The sequence below is a fragment of the Anticarsia gemmatalis genome, chromosome 20 (assembly GCF_050436995.1).
Source record: "Anticarsia gemmatalis isolate Benzon Research Colony breed Stoneville strain chromosome 20, ilAntGemm2 primary, whole genome shotgun sequence".
Classification (NCBI taxonomy): Eukaryota; Metazoa; Arthropoda; class Insecta; order Lepidoptera; family Erebidae; genus Anticarsia; species Anticarsia gemmatalis.
Genome location: NC_134764.1, coordinates 8,119,028 through 8,143,896, shown reverse-complemented (window position 1 = coordinate 8,143,896; position 24,869 = coordinate 8,119,028). Strand labels below are relative to the sequence as shown.

The 24,869-nt window shown below is 34.6% G+C and overlaps 1 protein-coding gene across 1 annotated transcript; it reads left to right on the top strand.

The window, feature by feature from the left end:
* The first annotated feature begins 340 nt into the window (after positions 1-340).
* On the top strand, positions 341-24,261 carry LOC142981376 (retinaldehyde-binding protein 1-like). Its single transcript, XM_076127263.1, has 5 exons — positions 341-497; positions 13,539-13,651; positions 19,203-19,397; positions 21,814-22,066; positions 23,070-24,261. The coding sequence occupies exons 2-5, from the start codon at positions 13,560-13,562 to the stop codon at positions 23,427-23,429; spliced, it is 900 nt and encodes a 299-aa protein (XP_075983378.1). The 5' UTR covers positions 341-497; positions 13,539-13,559; the 3' UTR covers positions 23,430-24,261.
* The last annotated feature ends 608 nt before the right edge of the window (positions 24,262-24,869 follow it).

Sequence of the window (24,869 nt, the reverse complement as noted above, 5' to 3'; positions counted from 1 at the left end):
TTTTATTGTTTTCGTTTAAATTTATTCAAAGATTATAATATTATTTTGAAATAAGTCAAGTCTGAAAACTCTACATCAATATGCACACGTAGTTCTATAGTCAGGGATCAATTCAACACAATGTATGATGAAAGAGATTTGAACTTGTGACCTCTATTGTATACAACTATAGACAATAAAACCCCTTTCTCATGGGCGTTGTAGTACACGCGATGTTACCGTAGTACTACCATAGATAATGATCATTAGGTCGGTGGAACACTGGCCTCACCGACTCACCTGTCCGCACGATGGATTCGCAAATTCGAATTTAGAAAGTTAACTTTTTATTCCGGCAGTTTAACGAGGTTGGAGGTGTGGAGCGCAGTGGCCAGTCGCGTTTTGTGTGTCAGTGAGCAAACACGTGCGCCGTGCTCAGCGATTAATAACAACTGTGAACGAAATAGTTTGACGCGCTCGTGTTTTTGTTATTATTACTAAATAAGGGATTTCTAAACGTAAGTACTATTTATATATATTTTATTGACACAATTTTGCAAGGTTTTTAAGTTATCATTCATTGATAACGTGGATGTGTGAATTTTTTACCGGCGTCGTCAGTTTTCAGTTTGTTGACACGGCAAAAAAGTTATGCGGTTAGCTTAGTAGAAACTGTTTGATATAAAAGTATACCTGTGTGCCGTTATGTTGGGGATTTAATTGAGCCGAGAAGCTGGCAATGGCGAGGTCGATTGTAATTGAGCTCTTGACTTGTGTCAAATGTAATTATATGATGTTTCTTTGTATATAGTGGTCAATCAGCCGATCAGACTATCCCGCCATAATGGGCCACGCGATTATACGTTCAAGGAGAGGATCATAAGAGCTATTTTTGCGTGTTAAAAGAAATCCGGCACATGCAACATGGTACCGCTGTATCTATGAATGAACAACTAGTTTGATGTTCAAGCCGAGCCTCAAGAATTATTCAAATAATTACACACTTTCACTATTCGGTTTTTTTGACATAAAAAGTCTGTACTTAATGCAATTGTATTCTTTAATTTTTGATTATGTTATTAGAATTATTAGTTATTTCAAATACGTATACTGGAAAAAGAAATTGCCACAAACTTCGCAAATTCTTGCTCTATCAATTAATATAACATCAATGTAATTTTGGGTCAAGGCTTAAAATGTATAAAAAATCGGGATAAAAATATGTATCACTGTGTATTTATTTATCCCGATTGAACCTTCAAAATTCGGACTGTCCCAGCAATATCGCGACTGATGGTAACTATATAAGTATATAGGTAATAAGGTACTCTTAACACATAGTAATATGGCATACATATGTACATAATTGTCAGTTGTCAATAGATGGACAATTTTACACCACTTATAAGTATTTTATTATGATGACTAGAAAAATTCTTGAAGCTGTTCTTAGGGATCGAGTTCAATGTAGCTCTACTTAGTGCATCTATTACGTACATGTAGAGCTACTTACTTTATAACTTATTCTAGTCTATATCTGAGTGACTGCTGACTACAAAGTTCTTTTAGATTTTGTTCCTGGGAAACGCAGACTTAATTGCTATTGATGGTTTTCCTTTAAAGCAGTGGTTCCCAACCAGTGGTCCGTGTAAGTCAAAATATGGTCCGCGGATGACTTTAAAATTAAAAATTTTCAGGTTGATTATTACACTCTATTATGAATATACTTACGAAGTGGTCCCTGCTAGCAAGAATAATATAAAAGTGGTCCCACACTAAGAAAAGGTTGGGAACCCCTGCTTTAAAGTAACACAACTAATGAGCACACAGAAAAATTAAGTCCTGATTCCTGAAATAAGTTTTTGTAGACCACATAAATTTGATTACTCGTCTCTCATTGAAACTCAGCCCTTACAAGAAAAATTGTTCGTGCAAAACGACTCTTGATACTGATCAACGTATTTCTGTAATTTGTACATAGATAAGAATAATTATTATTGTACATGGGAATCGAAGTATGGAACTCACGACCCTTCGTACAGTGGAAGAGGCGTGGTGACTTCTATAACCACTGTACCGAAGACGTCTTCATAAACGTGACCTAGAATCTCCACTCGAGGTCAAATACTGCGTGACATTATTGGAACTATTTAATATCTCGTTTTCCTTAAGATATTAACTAATCTATAATCCACTAATGGCTGGTGTAATTAATAAGTGTAACGCACGCGCCTGCATCTCGTGATTAGAGAATAGTTTCCTACCAATATTGTATCTACTACCACCGGTAACTACCAAGAAGCTGTGATCCTAGCATATTTTGAAGGTTGCTAGCTTCTGATTATTGAATTTGAAAGTACATAACATCACGTCTTCTTCTCATATGGGTAGGTAATTAGGCATAGACCAGAGAAAACAGAAAAGCGATGAGTGTTTTATAATATCATTTCACTATTAATCATTGGGTTTGTGGGAATGTGGGATATAATGGTAAAAATGGAGAAACAGTGACTTGAAAAAGTCCCCAAGTATTTTCTATTAATCTGTGTAACAGAACTCAGGCAGTGAACTACTGACGACGCAACGAATGGATGATTGGATCACTGTAATTCTCCTAAACTAACGGGATCCTATATTATTTTGTCGTTTTGTCAAGCGTCCGGGTGCATCGTCTTACAAAAGTTTTGTTATTGCTAAACTTTGGTAGGATTTCTTCGGCCTTCTGTTACATCGATATATAAACATGGCGGACGATTTCCCACTGCTGTTGACTTTGAGCCACTGAGAGGTTATCTAGAAATGTTGTCTATGTAAAACTAATCGGAGTCTTTAGCGTATTACGCCAAAACTTTATTACTTAAATGTCAAGCACTCTCTGTCCGATAGAAGTTACCGATAAAATTACGTATACTTTACTTGCTGGCAATTTTATAAGTTACGTATAAAATTGCCAGCAATTGAGGAAAGCAAAAGCAAGTAAAGAAAGGTCCATGGTGCATTTAATGAAGTTATTATAGCGTTTATTTAAAAATCAATATCATTTGAGGTAATTTTGAAATGTGTTTAGTCGGCCATTAGATAAGATTTAAGATAATTTCAGACAGCCCAGATGCGCAAGATTTCAAGTGCGAGTCATTTAAAAGTCATTAAGTACCTTTCTATTTTGATCAAGTCTAAGTCCATTTGGTGATTTAAGAGGCCTAGGCAATTAGTGGCTTATTACTTCAACACTGGATTCTGTATAAGCAAAATAAAAAATAATACTCACGCATTTTATTTTGGTGCATGCAGCCTCAGGTTCAAATCATTGGCTCCTTGCGTGGGATACGCATGCTAAGACCACTTGAATATCATGAAAGTTAATATTAAACGACTTGACACCTAATCGCTAAGTAATCTATGGGTAGTTATGTGTATAGCTAGTAGTATCATTGACTATCATAAGTGTCAGCATTAGACCTATATGAATAAATAATTTGATTTTGATTTTATAGTAGTCACGGTGCTAGAGGCATTGAACAGTTTTTTGTTATTAAGATATAATTGGAAAGGTCGAGGTTTATATTTTTAATTAATTATTTCACACAAAAACTACTGAATGGATTGAAATGAAATTTCAGTCACCCGGATTAATAAAAGGATACTTTTTATCACGAAAACTTTTCCACGTAAATGAAGCCGGTACAGAATTCCATTAATTCAACCTTGAAAATGTTGCTTTCTTAATATTATCTGAAGAGTCTCATAAGCAGCTTAGGTTCTCACAAATCATCAAAACTTTCGCCGAAAACTTAACACTCTTGCAACGAGTATCTTACGTAGAGTTTTACCGCTAAAACGAGGTAGGCGTGTGTACGGTAAACGTCCACGTAACTGTTACGAGACGATCACGATTACGTGCCGGAGTCGTCACGCTACGTATCGCTCCATCAGGGCTGAGGGGGACGGCAAAAACTAGTTACCGTTTGATACCAGTTTGTATTACTGCAGTTTGATGTATTTGATGTTTGTGAATTTACTATTTAAGTATTATATTAGTATTTTAGGCGCCCATAGCCCGTTGCGCTCACCGGTCGGCAAACGATCTGTGAGTTAAGCAACCCTAGGCGCGGTCATTCCATAGATGGGTGACCGCATTGTAGTATTTGAACTAGGCGTCTCCGTGCTTCGGAGGGCACGTAAAAAGTCGGTCCCGGTCGGTATCTACTACGACAACAGTCGTTAAGCCACGTCAAAGGCCTTCGGGCGGCTTGAACAACTTTCACACTAGGTTGACCACTAACCATACGAGAAAGAAAGAAAGAAGAAGTACCAAAATTGTTTATTCACTAACCTGCGGGCGTATTAAGTCTTTCAATTGACAATTCATTGATAGCTTAGTCACTTTTGCAGAACTTTTTTTTGCTTAACGAATGGTGGATAATAGTTATAGATTGTCGGTTAATGTGAACTTTTTCAAAAATCTTTGAATGCAGTTATGCTTATTTAAAAAAATAAAATTATGTTTCGTTTCAGTGAATTAAGGTATCTCCATGTCCACCCCGTATATTAGACGGTTTATAAAAAAATGTTTCAAGGAACAGAACATTATTACTATACATTATATTTAAAGTTCCATGCTTCAGAAAATACTCAAAAAAACGAGTATTTTGTTTCCACGCTAGCGATGTTTATAAAGAAGAAAGACAAAATACCATATTAATTTACTGTTATACAAATTGGATTGAATTAATTAATAAAAAAAATGCAATTTGCATCAGTTTCTCTACGACATGTCATAGACATTTTATTCCCACCGATGCAAATATGACTGCGACATAAAGTTCCCACGAACAACGTGATGAAATAGTTCACGGTGTTTTTACAATGTACAAGATCATGTTGTTCATTTATTTTGTCATCATCATCTGCTGTAGCCATTATTCTAACATAGGATTATATGCCTATTCTGCAATCTATCCGAATATTATAAAACTGAAGAGTTTGTTTGTTTGTTTGAGCACGCTATTCTCAGGAGCTACTGGTGCGAATTGAAAAAATATTTTACTCTTAGATAGCCTATTTATTGGGGAAGGCTATAGGCTATATAACATCACGCTACCACCAACAGGAGCCGAGCACCAATATAAAAAAACGGGGTACACGGTTCATTAGGTTTCTTTCAGTGAGCTCGTGAGGTACCCAAATATCGAGCTTTTTTGTGTAGAGAAAAGATTTTAATACAAGTTCATACATACTATAATGCGAAAAGACTTTTTCCCCGACCTAATATTTTATTGCCTAGAAATGATGAGTTGATGTTAAAGGTTAAATAGTTTAAGTTACAACCGAACACTACTGAATCGTTTCATAACGGGTCTAGCTTGCTTGATTATGTTTCAATTTCCTTACGAATTATTACCAAGCAACAATAAAAGTAAAATATATTAAAGAGCGAAGCTCAGAGCTAAATAAAATGTAGATATACTTCAAAACTTAGCAACTGGAATATAACTTACTATGTACATAAGATATACTAATATTATAAAGCTGAAGAGTTTTTTTTGACCCATTCTCTCTTATATGAAGCTAGCAAAGTTGCGCGGGTCAGCTAGTATAAGATAAGTTTCACAGTTTAAACTTAGCACCAATACGGAACTTTTGAAACGTAACATACTAGAGTAAATAAAATACCCGTATCTTGTACCAGCCCTATGTACTCACCTTCACCAGTTGCATTCCATAGGTCACTGACATTAGGCATACTGCAGTAAAATTGTAAGAACATACCGGATACTGCCGGCTTTCTAGACTTTACTTACATACTAACTTAACTTTTTATTTACTCCAAGTGGTTAAAGATTTACCCTCTTATTCATAAAAATATATGAAGTTATGAAAGGCTTATAAAGTGTTTTGTTTCTTTCACTCCTTAGCGAAATGAAAAAGAGAAAACATATTATAGTAGCTTTTTAACTATAATAGGTTAATAGTGTGTTTATGAATAAGAGGGTTTAAACTAAGGTAATTAGGATAGTTCAAGATAAGTTTTCGAAGCACATCTGAGTATATAGAATAAATAACGAAGTTTTAAACCGACTTCAAAAAGAAAGAAATTATCAATTCAAATCTTTTTTTTGTTTGATTGTTAAGTGATTTTTTCTGTTGACCTATGGCTGTGCGGATTTTTTTTTGTACATTAGGTAAATAAAGTACCTACAGCAAAAAGCAAAAAATATACGAGTTTGTCAAGTCTCCAGCGAAATATTTTTTGTATATGAGAACTGTATTTTTAGTGATCGTAAAACAAACTTGCTATCTATAAACTCTACACTTTTGTCGCTAACGAATAATGGCTAGATGAAACGAGATTTTTTTCACGGAATAAATTAATGATTAATTAAATGACAAGTAACTTATATTGTATAATAAAGATAGTTTTTTTTGGACACGGTCAAGGCATCCATTATTAAAAAAAAACGTTTTTTTTTATGGAACCAGTTTTATTTATTGGCGTAGCTTTGAACACATGGCACGTATATAAAGCCTTGTAGGTGTGCGATTTATTTATAGGTTTTGTAGTTAAAATTTATATTTGCCCGATATACGATCCGCAATGGGCTCATGGTAATTTAAAGTAATTTATTTACGATTTTTGCAAGTGAATATTAAATATTTTTTATTTTAACTTATCTTTATTATTGTGGTTTTGCCAAAAATAATATTTTCATAGTATTTATGTTGTTTCGACTAACATAGTTGTTTAACAGTCGAACTAATGTGTTAATAAAAAAAATACCGTGTAGAATTAGGATCGCCAACGAACCGATAAAAATTATAACTTTTTCTATAAGGGATTAAGAATAAAACTAAAATTGATACATACAAACCTTAATAAATAAAAGATATAAGGGCCTCCTCTGTGTTTTATCATACCGACCTTCAAATACTAGTTTCATAAAATAACATGTGATTATGTTATCTTATTATGATCTGAATGACATAACGTTTCTACGAAAATATTGTAATTCTGTGAGATAGGCCAATTTGGGTACTGAACCAATTGCTTGTTTCCTATGATTACTAAAAATAATAAAAAAAAGAAAATCCGTAATATATTATATTTTCTTCCTCTTTTATCCATAATGAAAAATAATATCCGTATTGTGAAGAAACATAGTCGTGATTTTAAGTTTTTTTATAATAGCAAGTTCATCTACCATCGCTTTATTAATGTTTTCGTAGAAATAGATTATTATCTGATGTTATATAATTATATGGCGTATGCCATGGTATGTAAATGGTACTTGGTTTTGAAGGTAACGGGGTTAAAGTCAGTATTACATAATATAAACTTATAAATGCGATAGCAGCTTCTTCTGTTTCATCTTCCTGTCTAAATCACAGAACCGATTTGGATAAAATTTTGTATCAATAGATTTTGAGACTCGGGAAAGGACATAGGACAGTTTTACTCTCGGAAATATAATAGGAACGGAAACTATATGGATAATCTCTATATATTAAACTCTCTGTTACTGAGTGACTAATTGATAGATAAGGCACAGCTGAAACTATTTAAGGCAAGAGCTGAAATATGGCATGTTTGTTCCTTGAAGAGTGTAGCAAAGCACTAAGAGAAGATTTTTTTGACATTTCCACTTAGAAGAGAGTAAAGTGCCATGCGGGCAAAGCCGCAAGCGGGAAGCAAATAAACCATATAACTATGTATATTGAGTCGTGGGCAAGAGCTGTCGTGATAAATCATTCAAGAAACAGACAGTTTAAGATGCAATTACACAATTATATGCTTGTCTGTTTGTCAACAAACTAGATGATCTTATTTAATTGACTGATATTATTATTATTTATGCTATAATGCTCAATGGCGTGCATAAATGTTGCTATTACTTGACTTATTGTTGCTATACCAGAAACATCGACATTTTGTTTTACATATATATATCTCTTGCTATTTTTCACAGATTTTTTTTATGTTCTAGTAGGAACGTAGGTACAGTAATTATTACTTACTGAGTATTGTTTCAGAAATGTGAGTTCTTTTTAGTGAATTTCTCTATCTTAAAACTTAACAACATGCACGTCTGAGTTCAAATAATTATAACTTATCATTGAAATTGTACGAGTCTTCGTGGTTCATAAAGTCTTAAAACGTGTGAAGACATATTATAAACTTAATCACGATCAAGCGTAGGTATTTTAATGATATTCTTATATGTACGTACCTACTCTGACCCGTTTTGCGTCCATTATCGTTTGAATAAAACCTTCTAGAGACGAAAAAACCGTAATAAATCATTTAAATTTAATGTTTTACTTTTTTTACTTTACTTAATTTATGGATACAGGGCCAGTTTCTCGGCTTACGAAAAAGAGTTTTACAACGTCCTATCTAAAAGATAAAGATCAGTAAAAAAATTGTCAATTTTCTACGAAAAAATTAATCGATATTTATTCAGAAGTAGTAGTTTATTGCGTTATTATGCAGGTCAATGCGGTACCTGTTGATAAATCAAAGTATTACGTTATAGTAAATATCTATGAATGAGAGCGCAATCCCAGAACCGGCTTTCCATACGGCACTTTCTAACGTAGAAAGCGAGTTTCAAACATTACGAGATTGTGCAAATAATGCCTTTAATAATTTTAAAATAAAGTAAACAGAAATGTAAGCCGCCATTTTTTAAATTGTTATTTTTAAGTGGCAACTCTGAGTCATAGAATGTCAAAAAGAAAAAAATTAAGTTCCTAATTTAAACCGCGAACGTGCCTATCGCTTGTTAATTATTTTAAAAATGGTTGCTAATTGCGAAATATGACAGACTTTCTTTTTAATTATCTGTGTGCTTATGATGAAGTAGGTAGTTAAAATTAGACAGTCTTTGCTATATATGGTTAGCATTCTGTCTTAATTCTACTTGTTATGTAAGATTCATATTTAATTCAAGTTCACAACAAGGGTAAGCAGCAGATTTAATGAACAGTTTTGATTGCGCTCAAAAGATGGTTGCATGAACCATTAAGAAAATAAATCTCCTTTACTAAGAATCTCTACTATATTATCTAGGACAAAAAGTAAATGTAAAAGTTTAGCTTGATATAGTTTACTTAACTGAAGATAGATAGCTTGGCACTCATCACCGGTTGCAATAACATATCTCTAGATAGTCAAGTGTGACCAATTTCATTGGTTACTTAGCAACATGACCAATCACTAAAGTATACGTGATTTGATCTTGTAAGTCAAAATACAGCGTCAACCATTTTTGAAGGTGGAAAAAATAAAAACAAAGGACGGAGGGTCTCTTATTCTTATTAAAAAAAAAGTGGAGTTTCTCGATTTGTTTGCACTTATTTTGATGTTGTTGTTGTCTCAATTTTTTTTTAAATGGGCTGTTCGTTTTTAATGATGCTTTCTTTCAAAGGTTGATCCATATAATTAAATCATAATTTGACTAGCAATTTTTGACATAAGTATAAAAACGCGGCACTTTGTATACATTGATGATATAGCAGCAATGTAATATCGTAGTGCGGATGAGGAGACATTTTGCATTTTACATGATAAAGAATTGCTATTTTTCAATCTCGTGTCAAAAAGCTAAACTGCAATATACCTCCTTGGTGAGACAATTAAATATTAATAACCCGTCTTCTTTTTCTCATGTAACGATGGTTTGATGTCTTCGTCATTTCCTCTGTAAAACTACGTTAATGAGATAATTTTGTGTCCGCGTTTGAAGGCAACATATCATTCAAATTAATTAGATATCTGTTACGTGTAAATGTGATATCTTTACTATGAATTTGCAGTAATTAATTAGGGGCTAAATATTGCTTTATACTTTGGACTCGAAGTTTTGGGCTTTCGAGTCAGGCACGGGTTTCTTCCTTAACGAGATGGCAAGGGGTAGGGTACCAAGCTAGTTGGGGATTTTAGTCTTTTAATGAGAGGGGCTAGGCCTGAGTTCATAATGCTGACCATGTGCAGGATGAACTTTCAGACAGACTCTTAGACATGCAAGACTTTAGAAACTGAACTGTCAGAACATATGATATTCTATAATTAGCTCTAATACACACGAAACTTTGAAGTTATTCGGTGTCGTCTAAGTTTTTAAATGTTGACCATTGCAGGTGGATGCTCCTAAATCGAGAATATTTTTTTTTATTAACATTTAAACAGACGCTCATAGTCAGTACCTGGTAAACCATCAGCAAGTTAAGCAAACCTTGTTACATACAGACCATAGATGGGCAGCCACATAAAAGCGCAGCTGACCTCTACTTCGGAGGACATTTTGAAAAAGCGGTCCGCGAATATAATAAGCAGGTTTTTTAGTATTCAGCCATTTTGTTTTTTGTTTTAAAACCTGTAAGCTCGCTCGTACTTGACCTAGTGCAAGTGTCAAGGCGGTACAGATAATGTTGTCGAACTTCTTCTCAGTACTTATTGATTATTAATTATGTAGGTCAGTGTTCCGAAGACAATATATTATTGAGCTTACAATTTTTGAAAGGGTCTTGTATTACATATGTAGGAGACATATGCCCTTTTTATATCAGCTTAGCCTTTCTTCCAAGCTATGTTGGAGTCGGCTTCCAGTCTCACCGGATGCAGCTGAATATCAGTGTTTTACATGGAGCGACTGCCTATCTGACCTCCGCAACCCAGTTACCTGGGATAACACGATACCCTTCGGTAAGACTGGTTGTCAGACTTTCAAGCTTCTGACTACTGTTAACGACTGTCAAAGATCTTCGAAAATGACAGCCGGGACCCACAATTTAACGTGCCTTCCGAAACACGGAGGAACTCGATATGTATAAGATGGTCACCCATCCACAAATCAACCTCGGCAAGCATGGCTTAACCTCAGAGATCGATCCGCGTGGCTGTTTTTGAATATTGTAATTTCAAATTATATCACAAAAAATACTTAATGTTAGACATCGCGAATCATTGTAGAAATTTTGCTTTGTTCTTTAAGAGAATTGCTAGAAAATAGAGGTATACAGGAATCGGTTTTGCAGTTGTCTGGTTGAAAACTTTCAATTATCCAGTGTTATGTTTTCCTTGCATATTAGCAGATAATGAACAGACCCTTTTCATTTTCACACCTTCAAAAATCATTATGATATATTTATCCATTTGCAAAAAAACTTATTAAATGAAAACACTAATATCTTGCATATAGATCACTGCACCTATGCAGAAGCGACCCCCGGTTTCTGAGTACATTTAGCGGTAGTTTATCTATTCAATAGCCTTTTTATATTAGTTAAAACACTATTGAATAAGTATTAAGTATTGGAATTGGTAAACTACCGCTAAATGTAAAAATTAAACAGTTAATGTATTATCACGCAGTTTAACAAAAAAGTCGGTATCATCATAACGTGTGAAGCATAACCACATTTAGTAGTCGATTGCATAGATAGCCGAATTTCACGTAATTACCTACGAATACCGTGATCTAACCGGGTTATACATACAGCACGCGCCACTGCACATGCTGTAACGATATCAATGCAATAACCGGCTCATATTGCTATTAGCACTACTGAGCTCGTTTGGATTAAGTGAAAACTGCGCTAATAAGTAATACTTACTGTTTTGCACTGCGAAAGACCACCGAACCACAAAATCTTGACATCGAAAAAACGTAATATTTAATTCATCATTCTCCCACTATTGGGTACGGGCTTCCTCCAGAATTAAAAAAGAGATTATGCTTAAAGCAGTGTTGAGAGTATGCACTCCTGCAATAACTATTTCATCAAGGTGTTTTTATTCATCACTAGCTGCGCACCGCGCAACTTCGCATGCGTCACATAAGAGAGAATGGGTCAAAATTTTCCCCGTCTTTGTAACATTTTTCACTGGTACTCTGCTCCTTTTGGTCGTAGCGTGATGATATATAACCTAACCTATAACCTTCCTCGATAAATGGACTATCTAACACTGAAAGAATTTTTTAAATCGGACCAGTAGTTCCTGAGGTTAGCGCGTTCAAACAAACAAACAAACAAACTCTTCAGCTTTATAGTATAGATTAGAACAATTGATAATTAATCAACTTCGGCATGGGAGACGACAACATCGCTGTTACGGTCCGTTTTGATTACATATACCACACAAAACCTCGCGACTTACGTCTCCACGGTTGTTGTAAATCGATTAATTTAGTTTTATAAATAATCTTTCAAAAATAATCATAAAAACGTTACAAAAGATGGTATTTACAACCACAAAGCTTGTATAGTTGAACAAAAAACTATAAATCCTTCGCTATAATATAATAGGTTGTATGTTCGTAATAACATAAGGATCAAGAAGGTCGTTTCTATATAATTACGTGTTTAATAATATTCTGCAGTAATGTTATGTGTTGAGTGATATTTTATTTATAACTTGCGATCTATCTGGTTTTGTACGATTGAAAAGATCTATTCTTAAAGGTTTCCGGCTTCTTATAAGATCTATCACACCTTTCTTTATTGTAGTATGTTTAGTAAGAAATAACTCTGAACCGACGACACATTTTTGTGCCGGTATTCCCATGGAGGGTCGACGTCAGACAGGCGGCCATTGCGTCAATTGTAAAAATATTAGACAATTTTAGACAGCACGTTTTTGAAAAAGAATACTTGATGTGTTATCCCCACTTAACATGGGATAAGTACAAGACAAAAACTTTGAACGGACCCGGATGGTAGAATAATTTAAGATTAAAAGTGTCTATCATACAAAATTGCGGTAGATTTCCGTTTCCGTTTTTCAGATCTTTGTTTAAAATATTATTGTTATGATACGAAACAGCGGCAAGTAGTTGTTAAAATAACTAAGCTGATTTAGCAACCTTGTTGCTACTTAACTCTTTAAAATAAAATTGAAAGAGCCTTGTGCACAGGATATACTTAATAGATAATGCAACATTACCGATCATTTGTCTGAAGGATGATTAATTGTATTCAAGTCTTGATAGATTATTTTGTTGGTTATTTCGTTTTAGTTAATTGTAGTACAATGTTTGGTTAATGTGCAGGTAACACGAATACATCAACCACTTGATATTGATTACTTTAAATGAAAAAGGTTGTAAGTACCTCTTAAGAATTTGTATGAACGTTCGTCAACCGACTTACTATTGTGATGTGATCAGCGCCCCTAGCGTATTTTGTTAGAACTATTTCAAGTAATATGTAATGACAAACTTTTTCTTCCCGATGCTAACGAGTGTAGGAAACCGCGCTACAGGTCACGAGCCTTAAGAAAAATGTTACTTATATATTTGTTTTTATATTTAAAAAGACAACTCTCGCACTGGGAATCGCTATTGTGTCGCGGGGACTTTTACAAACATACAAACAACGGATCCAAACTACCATACCCGAAACACCAATTTGTGGATCACACAAATAAATAATTGTTTCGTGTGGAAATCGAACCCACGACAATGATATCGGCGTGGCGACCACAACCACTGTGCCACGCAGGAACGAAAGATAAAGTATAAAGTTTGAGTATCATTAAGGTGGTGTTTGTATTGTTGCAGGTAATCGAGGCGGCACTAACAATGTCAGCGACTAAGTTCCTGCACCCGTTTCTGCGCGGGCTGAAACCTTTGCCCGAAGGTCACGAGGATGAACTGCAGCAGGTCAGGGAATGGTAAGTAGCATTTGTCCGCTAATGAACTATTTTCAAAAATGAATACTTTACCGTAGTTGAAGATGAGAGGTTAAGGGTCAGGTTCTTAGTTAGACGAATAAAAGTTTCGGTTAACCTATCTGTTAGATAAAGTGAGATGTATGAAATGTATGAAAATAACTGTTAAAGTTTCGTCTAATGAGCTATCTAACAGTTGTCTGAAGTGGTGAAAATGGATCTGAACGTAGGGAACTGTAGGGCGCTGGACTATTCATTCATTGTTTAAATAAGACTTTTGAAGACCGGATATTATTACAAAAGAAACTTGATAAAGCCTGTCGCTACACAAGGAGTTGCAGTTAAGCCAGATAAATTACTTAAAGTTAACCTAAGGACAGTAAAATAGATACCTACCAATCCATCCCACCTAAGTAATATTTACACAAAATATAACTGCAGCAACAATAGAAAATAATCCTAAAAAGCGTTGAAAAAAGTAGATATCTATTAAAAAAATACTATTTTCTATAAATTCCATTAAAATATCTGCAAATTTCTAAATAGGTCTGTAAATATCATAGTCATTCGTTCAGTGAGATGCTCTCAATAATATGGTAATGTGGAGTCCTTTGTCCTAGAATGTAGGGCGTAAACTGTGACCTAGATCTTCCATACATATACCTCGTATAGAATCGCCCTTGGCCCCGTGCAAGAGCGAGAGGTCCGACAATTTCTGATAGAATCGAGCGAGAGGCACTGGGTTTAATATTGTAACCTAGTTTGAATTTTGTAAACTGTACTTGATGATTATTTCTGTGCTCTGATTCTCATAATTCCCGTACAGATTTAAGTCTATCTGAAAATATTGACGCTGGCCAGCTCTTCTTCTTCTTGTATACTTACAAGTAGTTTTTTGCAGCAATGACGTTTTGCACTCAGATTGTTTATAGTTTTACACTACCGTTCCGAGTAGAGCGACACGGAACTGAAAAAGTTCATAACCTAGATTATTACAACACCATACCACATCCAAAGCGGGCCGTCACTGGCTGGGACGCGGAGTATCCAATTGGAGGTACCGATTCCTGGCCACTTTATGGTGACTGGTGAAGGAACACCGTCAGGTTTTAAATCGGTATGCCCAAATTTAAAGCCGGAACGCCTAGCCGGCGGGAGAGTCCGACAGACCCCCGGTTTCTCCCTGGAGACATGCAGTAAGCAGTATGGAGCATTTTCCTGACGCATAAAAAATATAATTACAATACATTCTTACCTCGGGAAATATTTTCACATGGACGAAGTCGCGGATATAAGCTAGTATAAAATATACTAGCTGACCCGCGCAACTTCGCTTGCGTCACCTAAGAGAATTGGTCAAAATTTTCCCCGTTTTTGTAACATTTTTTATTGCTACTCTGCTCCTATTGGTCGTAGCGTAATGATATATAGCCTATAGCCTACCTCGACAAATGAACTATCTAACACTGAAAGAATTTTTCAAATCAGACCAGTAGTTCCTGAGATTAGCGCGTTTAAACAAACAAACAATCAAACAAACAAACAAACTCTTCAGCTTTATTATATTAGTATAGATGGGTTATGTACCTCTGTCCTTGAATAATTAATCAATCAATGTAAAGACTTTTCAATGTCAAATTAATATTAGAAACACACAGTAACTTGTTTCTTGTTTTATGTTATTTACATAATATTAATTATTAACAACTTTAATGTTAATGATGTCAATGACATTAGAGTTTATGATTAGAATAATTATATCTGAAGACAAAAAATGTAATGTAAATATTTTTTCTAAATAAAATAATATATTTACTTACTGTATTTTTCTACAATAACTTTGTACATTATAATTAACCACTAACAAAAGCAGCCGTGATTTTTAAATTATTACTAGCTGACCAGGCAAACGTTGTTTTGCCATATAAATAAAAAAAAATAGTATCACATAGGGATATGAAAAATAGATGTTGGCCGATTCTCATAGATACCGTATAAGCACAAAAAATTTCATCAAAATCGGTCAAGCCGTTTCGGAGGAGTATGGCAACGAAAACTGTGACGCGAGAATTGTATATATTAGATGACTTATTTGTGGTAGCTTATTATTATCGTATGGCCTAAAGGCCTTCTGGCGGCTAGAACAACTTTGACACTAGGTTGACCATTAACCATACGATAAGAAGAAGAAATATACAATCCAAACTTTCGATACGCTAGGTTGTAAGAATTATTGACCGATGTACATACATACATAGTTTGTCACGGCCCAAATACTGGGTAATATCGTATGATGTTTATTAGGCAAGTATTTAACACGAAGAAACGCGTGCATGAGCAAAGGGAGTAATATTTGGCATGCAATACACTCATACGGCATACCGGTAATATAGAACAAAGTGAATACTTGCAACTGTCTACAACTTTTATTACGTGAATTATTTTGGACTAGTCTATTAAAATTGCTTTAGCACTTTCGTCTCTCATTATGTTATTTTATAACTACTTTATTAATAAAATTTCTTTACAATGTATCTAACAGTACAGGGGAATTGCGGTAATACGACAGTCGTCCTTGATTTTCTAGACGTTTCGTCACAGGTTACAATAGTCGGTCACGAGCTGAATAAAAAGTGTCATGAACATTGCTTTAACAATTAAAATTTAAATATTTGGTATTTTAGCTGAACTTAACTATATTAATTATACAAAACATAAATTAAGAAAGAAAGGGAGACTGTTATGCGTCGAAGTAACCTTCAATACTATATGATTATTATGTTTAAATGATTTGGTTTAGGTACATGTAACGTCTGTAAATAAAAAGATCTTAAATCAGTCTGTATCTTTATTTTTCATCTTAATAAATATGATAAAACTAAATGTTAATGTACTCAGAGTACATTGACCTTACAAGAGTAATGTATTGTCGAAGTCTTTGCCAAAAACCATAAAGACATGCGTCTACATAATATGTACATAAATATACGTATGTTTTTACCAGGGCTGTTAGATAGATGGGAAGAAGGAAATTATCCCGAAATTCTCTGCGATATCCCGTGTCCAGAAATAAGACCTTATTTCATACCACATTTTTGCAGTTTATTTTGTAGTCGGTTGGTACTATGCCTCTCTCGTTGAAATTTAAAATTATTAGTATAAATAGTTCGCGTGGTAAACGCTAGGGGCGCTGATCAGTTTTTCACCTGAGTTTTCTCGATAGTAACCCGGTATGCAGTATTTGCGATAGATAATAATCGGCTGTGTGTCTGGCAATTCCTTGTTCCTTCCTTATTCCTGTTACCTTACTTAATGAGTCCTTTACCCTTCAATTATTCTGAAAATCGTAGACTTTTTGAAGACATGCTGGCTTTGTCCTGGGCTCAAGGCAGAATCTGGCAACCCTATGTCCATCAGTGTAGGTACTTGGGAAAGTGTGTAGCGCAGTTATAGCTTTAAGTCTATGTCGATAGTCGCCCAGACTAATATCCTACAGTTTCTGAATTGCTCTTTGATGGAAAATGGTTTAGTACCAGAGGATCCATCAGCTTGTATACTAGTCTACGGTAAACCACCCAACTTTGCACCCTTCTGGCAAGATAATGGTATCAATTATTCATATAAAGTCACAATCGCATTCAATTAAATTTTAATAAGGTGTAAAAAATACATAATAATTAAATCTAATTATTTTTTACGAGTGCCGTAAGTTTCTTGCCGTTTCTTCTCACGAGCAACAGCTTTTCCGAAACGGTGGTAGATAAAAAATATTATGACGATTTCAAATACATGTTAAAAGTTCGTCAAATAAATCATACTTGACTTTGTCAATTAATTTATTTGAGTAAAAAGTATTTTTTTTAATTCACTCTCAAACAATACCCCGGATAAGCCTCGAAAAATATTAGAAATAGATACATATTTTTGCGAAATACATCATTTAAAATTAATGCTTTGATGTTTTCTATATTAATTGACAGTAAGCACTACAACAATGGTGTTCTCTACCAATACTTTCCAATGACGTACTGGCCTTTCAAGAAACATTTAGTGAAATTATTCTTCCCGAATGTTTTCAACAGACTTTGGCACCGTATAAAACTAATAAAATACATGTACAGTTAATTCTCGTTACAATGCAAATGAACAAAAGAAGTAACTGAATGATGACTTGTCAATTTTGGAATTACGTAAGTTGAATTCAAACGTTATTAAAAAACGAATTTGGTTGTAAAGAAATAACAACTAATCACAAGCTGAACAAGAAATCATTGTATTTGTTTGTTGTTTCCATAGATTTTCTTGAATTCGCACAGTAAATTTCAATTACCAGAAGTAATTCATTACCAGATGACTTAGGTCTATCAAAGAGTGCTTTGAAAACTCGCGCTTGCTTGTCACAAGAACTACTAATAATTAGATAATTTTACACAAAAAAAATATATATCTATTTGTTTTTGTGTAAAATTATCCATTAATTGAGAAAGACTTAGCTACATTTTATATAACATCACGCTATGACTAATAGGAGATAGGAACAGCGATGAAGAAATGGGCAAACTGGAGTTCACGCGAACGACCGCTAGTTCAACAGAAAATCTAGGCTGCTATATGCTCAGCAAATAGTTTCTTATCTATACATCATTACGAACTTGCAGAGCAATCAACTTGTAATAGAGTATAAGTAGGCTGAACGCGAGAACGCCTGTGCCCTCGACGTTTTTACAATGAGGTTTTGTAATGGCGGCCCTATTTCAACTGTTTGTCAATCTTATTTTAAGTTTGTTTTTATAATACGTACGCTTATTTAAATTGTAATGTACCCATTGTGCTTTCAGAATTAATTGGTTCTGGGTCATTGGTTCAATATCACCGGCGTTTCTGAATATTCAATAATTATTTTGTTTGTTTCTTGTTAATTTAAAATGTAGTCTTTATCTGATTAGAGATCGCTATAAATTACACAAAAACGTGAAATAAAATTTGGAGACCATTATTTTAATTTGATTTCGTTTAAAAACCTACTGTCTATGCCCGGTTTTTTACTTAATCATTTGTTATTTGTTTTCATTCTATCTATCGGATAAGTTGTGAACCTGGCCCTTTCTCTATAGCCCTACAACTTAGGTGAGAACCTCGGCATGCACGATTTATCTATATTTTAATTGAATAATATGTATTTTCAAAGCTTTACCAAACTGGCCAGACTCAGTTGCATGGGCTACTGATGTCCTGATGAATGTTTTATACCTCCGACAGTCGGGAACGTTGCACATACATACATAATAATCTTTATATATATAATTCTTCTGTAAGTGTGTATGTCACTGAACTTCTCTTAAACGACTGGACCGGTTATGATGAAATTTTTTGTGTGTGTTCAAGGGGATCTGAGAATGGTTTAGATTCACAATTTTGTCCGCTGGACAATGGTTTTAATTAATTTTTAATTTATTAGACAGGACAACGTCTGTCGGGTCCGCTAGTATATCTATAATTTTTGAACTATAGTTTTTTTATCAGTTTTTTTGAACTCCACCTTTTATAATTGCAGGATGAAAAGCCAGCCTCACTTGCCGCACATATCTGATGAGTACGTGTACCTGTTCTTGCACTCCAACTACTACAAGGTGGCGGAGACGAAGGAGACCATAGAGCATTACTTCACTCTGCGCGCGGTGGGGGGCGCTGACCTCTTCAGCAACAGGGACCCTCTCTCACCTAAGAATAAAACTATTATGGATATTACGTATGTTGTGACCATATTTATAATATCTTCATATTTTTGCCAAATACATTTGTATCTGCGTGAAATCCTGTAGTATGGTTAGTGGTCAACCTAGTGTCAAAGTTGTTCAAGCCACCCGAAGGCCTTTGACGTGACTTAACGTTATCTTATCTTTTTACGTGCCCCCCGAAGCACGAAGACGCCCAGTTTTATTACCACTATGCGGACCGCGCGAAGGGTTTCTTAGCCCACAAGATCGTTTAATGACCGGTGAGTGCAACTGGCTATGGACCTATTTACTGTCCCAATGCTTTGCAAGAGTCTCCTCAATGTAGAGGTTGAACCTACCATGCTAGCCAAGTGCTGGTAAGATACCTTGTAGCCGATTCATCGCTACTGTTTCTTTTATCGTAAGATTATTTAACAGACTTGTCTCCGAAAAGTCATAAGTGTGTCTGCTTCTTTAGTTATACTACTATCTATTCAGTGTTAGATATTTCCATTGACAGATAACCTTAATCAGACAAATGACATAGATCACGTAACAATCAAATAGTTTTTTTGTGATAAAATTATCTTAAAATAATTTCCCGACATTAGAAAAATTGTGACTTTTGCATCACACAAAATTAATTGAAAAAATAGAGTAGTATTTGAGAATCATTGCTTTAAAACAAAAACAACAGTAGTATGTGTGTAAAAAGTAAAATTTGCAACACGTCTCGGGTCAGAGGTGAACGTATGGCCGTGCTATACATTGTGGAGCATACAAATTAGCATACAATGCTTCAAGTGCACTCACTTGCTAATATTGTGTCACCACGTGGTCTTGGACATTATAGAAGTCGTTTATATCTAGTAATATGTGAGGGTTTTAACTTTAAATGAAAATTAAACTGCTTTTATATAATAGAGTACGGGAATTAAAGCGTACACGCATTTTACCTTAAAATGCCCTGAATTTTTACCATAAAAGGCATTTTAAGGTAAAATGCGTGTACGCGTTAATTCCCGTATTCTATTATACATTAAACATGCAATGCGAGAGTTTAAAAGTTATAACTGCTTTATAGTCTGACAACTTAGTAGAAAGCCTAGGAATGCGTAGTTATAGAGTAAAATGTAGATTGAGGTGTATGTTAAAAAATAAGCTGTAACAAACGTGTTCCCGGCATAAGTCTGCGAGTTGAATGACGTTATAAATTCTACATTTTATATTACCACCTTGGATACAAGTCTCCTTATAAAGCTGTTGGACTATAGTGTTATTAAAAGTTTATGACTTCACAAAAAATAACACACTCGTAATTAGTTTTTAAGGAACATACATATGACAACAAAAAAATAACCCAAAGCAGCTGTGCAGGGTTCCTCCCGGAAAGAGAGACGGGTTAGGCTTTGAATCCACCACGCTGGCCTAGAGACGGTTGTGGATTCAAAGAATAACCAGACCTAAATTAATAATTCTTTCTAAACTAAATATATAAGCCCTATTGACGCTAGCCGATCCAAGCAAAATTTTGCATTAAAACAAGACTCTACTCGTACATTGGGAATGGTAAAACGGATTTGTAATAGAAAGCCTCCTTGCGTGTTCCTAGTTTCACATTACGTAAAATTAAAATAGAAGCACATAAACTAAAAGTGTGATAAATCTAGCGACTAGTTGTAAACTGGGACTAGGTAGTTTAATTAATTTCACTCATTAATTATGTACTGTTGCGTAAACGTTAACGTTTGCGTTCGTGGTTTTGTATGAGTATGACTCAACTTAGACTTTCTACTGAAATATGCGAATTATGAGTCTAGGCTTCAAGCTTATGATTATGAATTACCATTATTCTCTATTTAATAAATTTTAATACACTTTGGACGTTCGTCGCAGTGGTTAATATGGTCACTTCTGCATTACTACGATTATTGCAAAAGTGACCATATTAACAGCATTCTAGCTATCACGGTTTATGAGATACAGCCTTGAGGCAGACAGGCAAACATAAGTTTTACACTTTGGGTACAGAACCCTAAAAAGATACTGTAACAAACGTGTTCGCAGCTTGGACGTTCGTCGCAATGGTTAATTTAATATGGTCACTTCTGCAATAATCGTAGTGCCGCGTGTAGTCGGTATGAATCCCACTCTGAATAAAATATTTGTTTGATGAGCACGAGTATTTGTTCCGATCATTGACGTCAATGTATCTTTAAAAGTATAGAGTTAGAAGCATATAAGTATGTTTATAAGTTATTTAGATACATTCGAATCGTATGACAGCCACTGAGAGTTACAAACGTACAAACAACAATTGAGGATATCTCAAAAATGTGTAACTTTTAATACGATCAAATCGTTTCATGTGGTACTTAAGTGATATTTTAGAGAAATTCGGTATATTTTTTAACAATTACTTAAGTTAAATATTTATATTTGTTGCAGGCACATGGTAGGGTTCCCAAACAAGACGTCGGAAGGCTACCACGTCCTCCTGTACCGTCTCTCAGAGTTTGACTACAGCAAGCTGAACTTTGCCGACGCCGTGCGTGTGTTCTGCATGTTCAACGACGTCAAGCTGTCCGAGGACCTGCTCTCTGATGGGTACATCGTCATCTTCGACATGAAGGGCTGCAGCCTCGGACATCTCACGAGGGTCACTCTGCCCGCGCTGAGAGCTTTCATGCATTATATTCAGGTAAGTTTCGCATACTTAGTTCTCTCATAGCAGCATCTAGCTCATAGATTTTTAACTTTTTTTGGACTGTCGCCTTATTTCTGAACTAGCTGCCCCGCGCAACTTCGCTTGCGTCACATAAGAGAGAATGTTGCCCGCTTTTTTAACAAATTTTACTGGTGCTCTGCTCCTATTGTAGCGTGATGATATATATCCTATAGTCTTTCTCGATAAATGGGCTATCTAACACTGAAATAAATTTTCAAATCGGACCAGTAGTTCCTGAGATTAGCGCGTTCAAACAAACAAACAAACTTTTCAGCGTTATAATATTAGTATAGTATAGATAATAGTATATTTTGTTGTTATGTACCATTTGTTTTTAGACTCGCTATCGCCCTCTTTTCCCAACGAAAAACCCTAGCGTCCCCTAGGGGTCGGCTAGTTAAAGCTATTTAAGCCGTCTAAAATCTGTCATGGTTTAGCAACTGTGACTGTGACCGCTGATCAGATTTGATTAACTAGTCAAACAAAATGTGTTTTTACAATTCCTTATAGAATATCCACAATTTGCTCGGAGTTTGATAACATGTTTGGTCATATTATTACCTGTGTTTTATCAAGACAAAAAGCATTAAAACCATAATTAAGCTATTTATAGACTCGTCATAAGTTTATCTCAGTGAATAATCTTTATTTGTGCTTATTGTGCGGAACATCAATAAGTAGATAATTGAAAATATTTTTTTTATGAGAAACACAAAATCTAATACACGAATTACAACGAAATACTGTAACTATACAATTTTTTTTAAATACATAACTAGCAAGCAGTATTGATCTTCTATTTGGTTCTTTTTCAAGTTACGTATAGCTACTAGATCAATCATAAACGCAAATTTTAGCATTCATCATAGTATAATCAAGTTATAAAATCATCCATTCCCAAAAGGATAATACAATCATTTTTTGTAAATAAACTAATGTAAAGAGCCGAAATAACTCTAAAACCTTCAATTTGCAGAACGCTCACCCGGCCCGCCTCAAGAAGATCCACGTGGTCCACACCGTTTCCTTCATCAACCAAGTCATGTGCCTGGTCAAGCCGCTCATACACTCCAATCTCCTCAACCTCCTCAACTTCTCCTCTGAGGGCCCCGAGTCTGTCGTCGACAAGGAACTCCTCCCAGAAGACTTTGGAGGACCCCTTCCCTCCGTCAAACAACTACACGAAGAACAGCGAAAGAACATGGAAGAAAACTACAGAGATTGGTTGATTGAAACTGAAATATTCAAAGCTGATGAAAAGAAAAGAATTAAGAAGCCTAGCAAAGGTATGTTTGCTAGTTTCACGAGTAGTTTCAAGAGTTTAGATATTGATTGATTTGGTTTTTTTATAGACGCGCTAGGGACCTGACATTCTTTTCGTCTTTCAAGCCAAGACAAGCTACTACAAACTAATAATATATATTGGTGGAAATGATGACTTGGTGCCTTGAAAGACCCTTTAAATAATTTATCTTGTTGTGGGATTTAGTGCTGTTTTTTTTCTTGTATTTTTGTAGTGTCATTTAAATTAAGAGGTTGTTCACCTCAGGTGCAAAGAAGTGGGTTTTCCATTCATCGATTTTTTGGGTTCTCTTTTTATTTTTAATTTGATGTTTTTGTATTCGAAGGTTATTTTTAACGAGTGATTTTATTTTTGCCTATGTTTTTGTTGTATCCGATGTTTTTAATGATTATGTATATTATATCGTTAGTGAAGTTAAGAGGTTTTGTATACATTTTAAAAATTTTATTGCTCAATTTAGAATAGTGTTGTAAGAGTTTAGAGAAAAAATAAATATATATGTTTGTTATTCGGCGTGGTTCAGGGTCCCCGTGCATGTGATTGTAAAAATAATAATTTTATAAATTTATACGTAAAAAGGTGTGACTTTTTATAAAAAAGTTACCATATTTTTTATAATTATTATACTATACAGTTAGTAATTGTACATATTATTATAGGCACATAATACTCTATGCTAAGGTATTTCTTAAACTTGAGCTTACTTTTTAAAAAGTCTAAGAGCAAATTGCGGCCTTATTTCTATTTTTACAAAATTGTGTATTTTACAATATATGCAAAATGTAACAAGCCAAATCGTTATATTTGTATAGGTATATAATATTGTAAATAGTCAAATAAATATATTGTATTATGTAATAAATAATTTGGTTTTATTTACTGTGAAAATGACGCTCCTAAAGACTGAAATACTGGAAAATCCGTATCCTATTGAAACACTGGTTAAACCCAGAAACATTCTATTATAAATATATGCATCGTTTCGGTCAGTTTTTTTTAAACTAGCCATAAACACATAAGATTGTTTATAGAACCTAAAAAGTACGAATGTTCACCGGGTACACTCCCCGTTCCTTCGCTCCCATAATCCTGTTCCTGACTAATTAACGTATTACACCATATCTCAATCCGAATCAGGATTTGAACCTGAGACTGCGATACGTCATCTGCACTATTGATGCACCAGTAAATGGAAAAGTAGTAGAAAACATAGATGTTGTCAAAAATATACTAAACAAAAAACTTTTTCTAGAAAACCAATAATCCAATCTAATCTAAATAGCCTTATCGTTATTTGATTATCAAAATAATAAAGGACTTCTGCCAACGTCAATTCAATGAGCTTTACGTATTTGTACAATTAGTTGGTGATGCGTTTTACTACGGTCAGTACCTACTGTTGACCAGTCAATGAAAATAGCTCTTGCGATTTAAACTAAGGGCAGTGTTAAGCTATTTAACGAACATTTTAAG

Bases quoted from the DNA above. Each gene is read 5' to 3' on its own strand.
- LOC142981376 (XM_076127263.1), top strand. From the start codon at position 13,560: ATGTCAGCGACTAAGTTCCTGCACCCGTTTCTGCGCGGGCTGAAACCT. The intron at 13,652-19,202 runs GTAAGTAGCATT...TTATAATTGCAG, and splicing joins CTGCAGCAGGTCAGGGAATG to GATGAAAAGCCAGCCTCACT. The intron at 19,398-21,813 runs GTATGTTGTGAC...TATTTGTTGCAG, and splicing joins AAAACTATTATGGATATTAC to GCACATGGTAGGGTTCCCAA.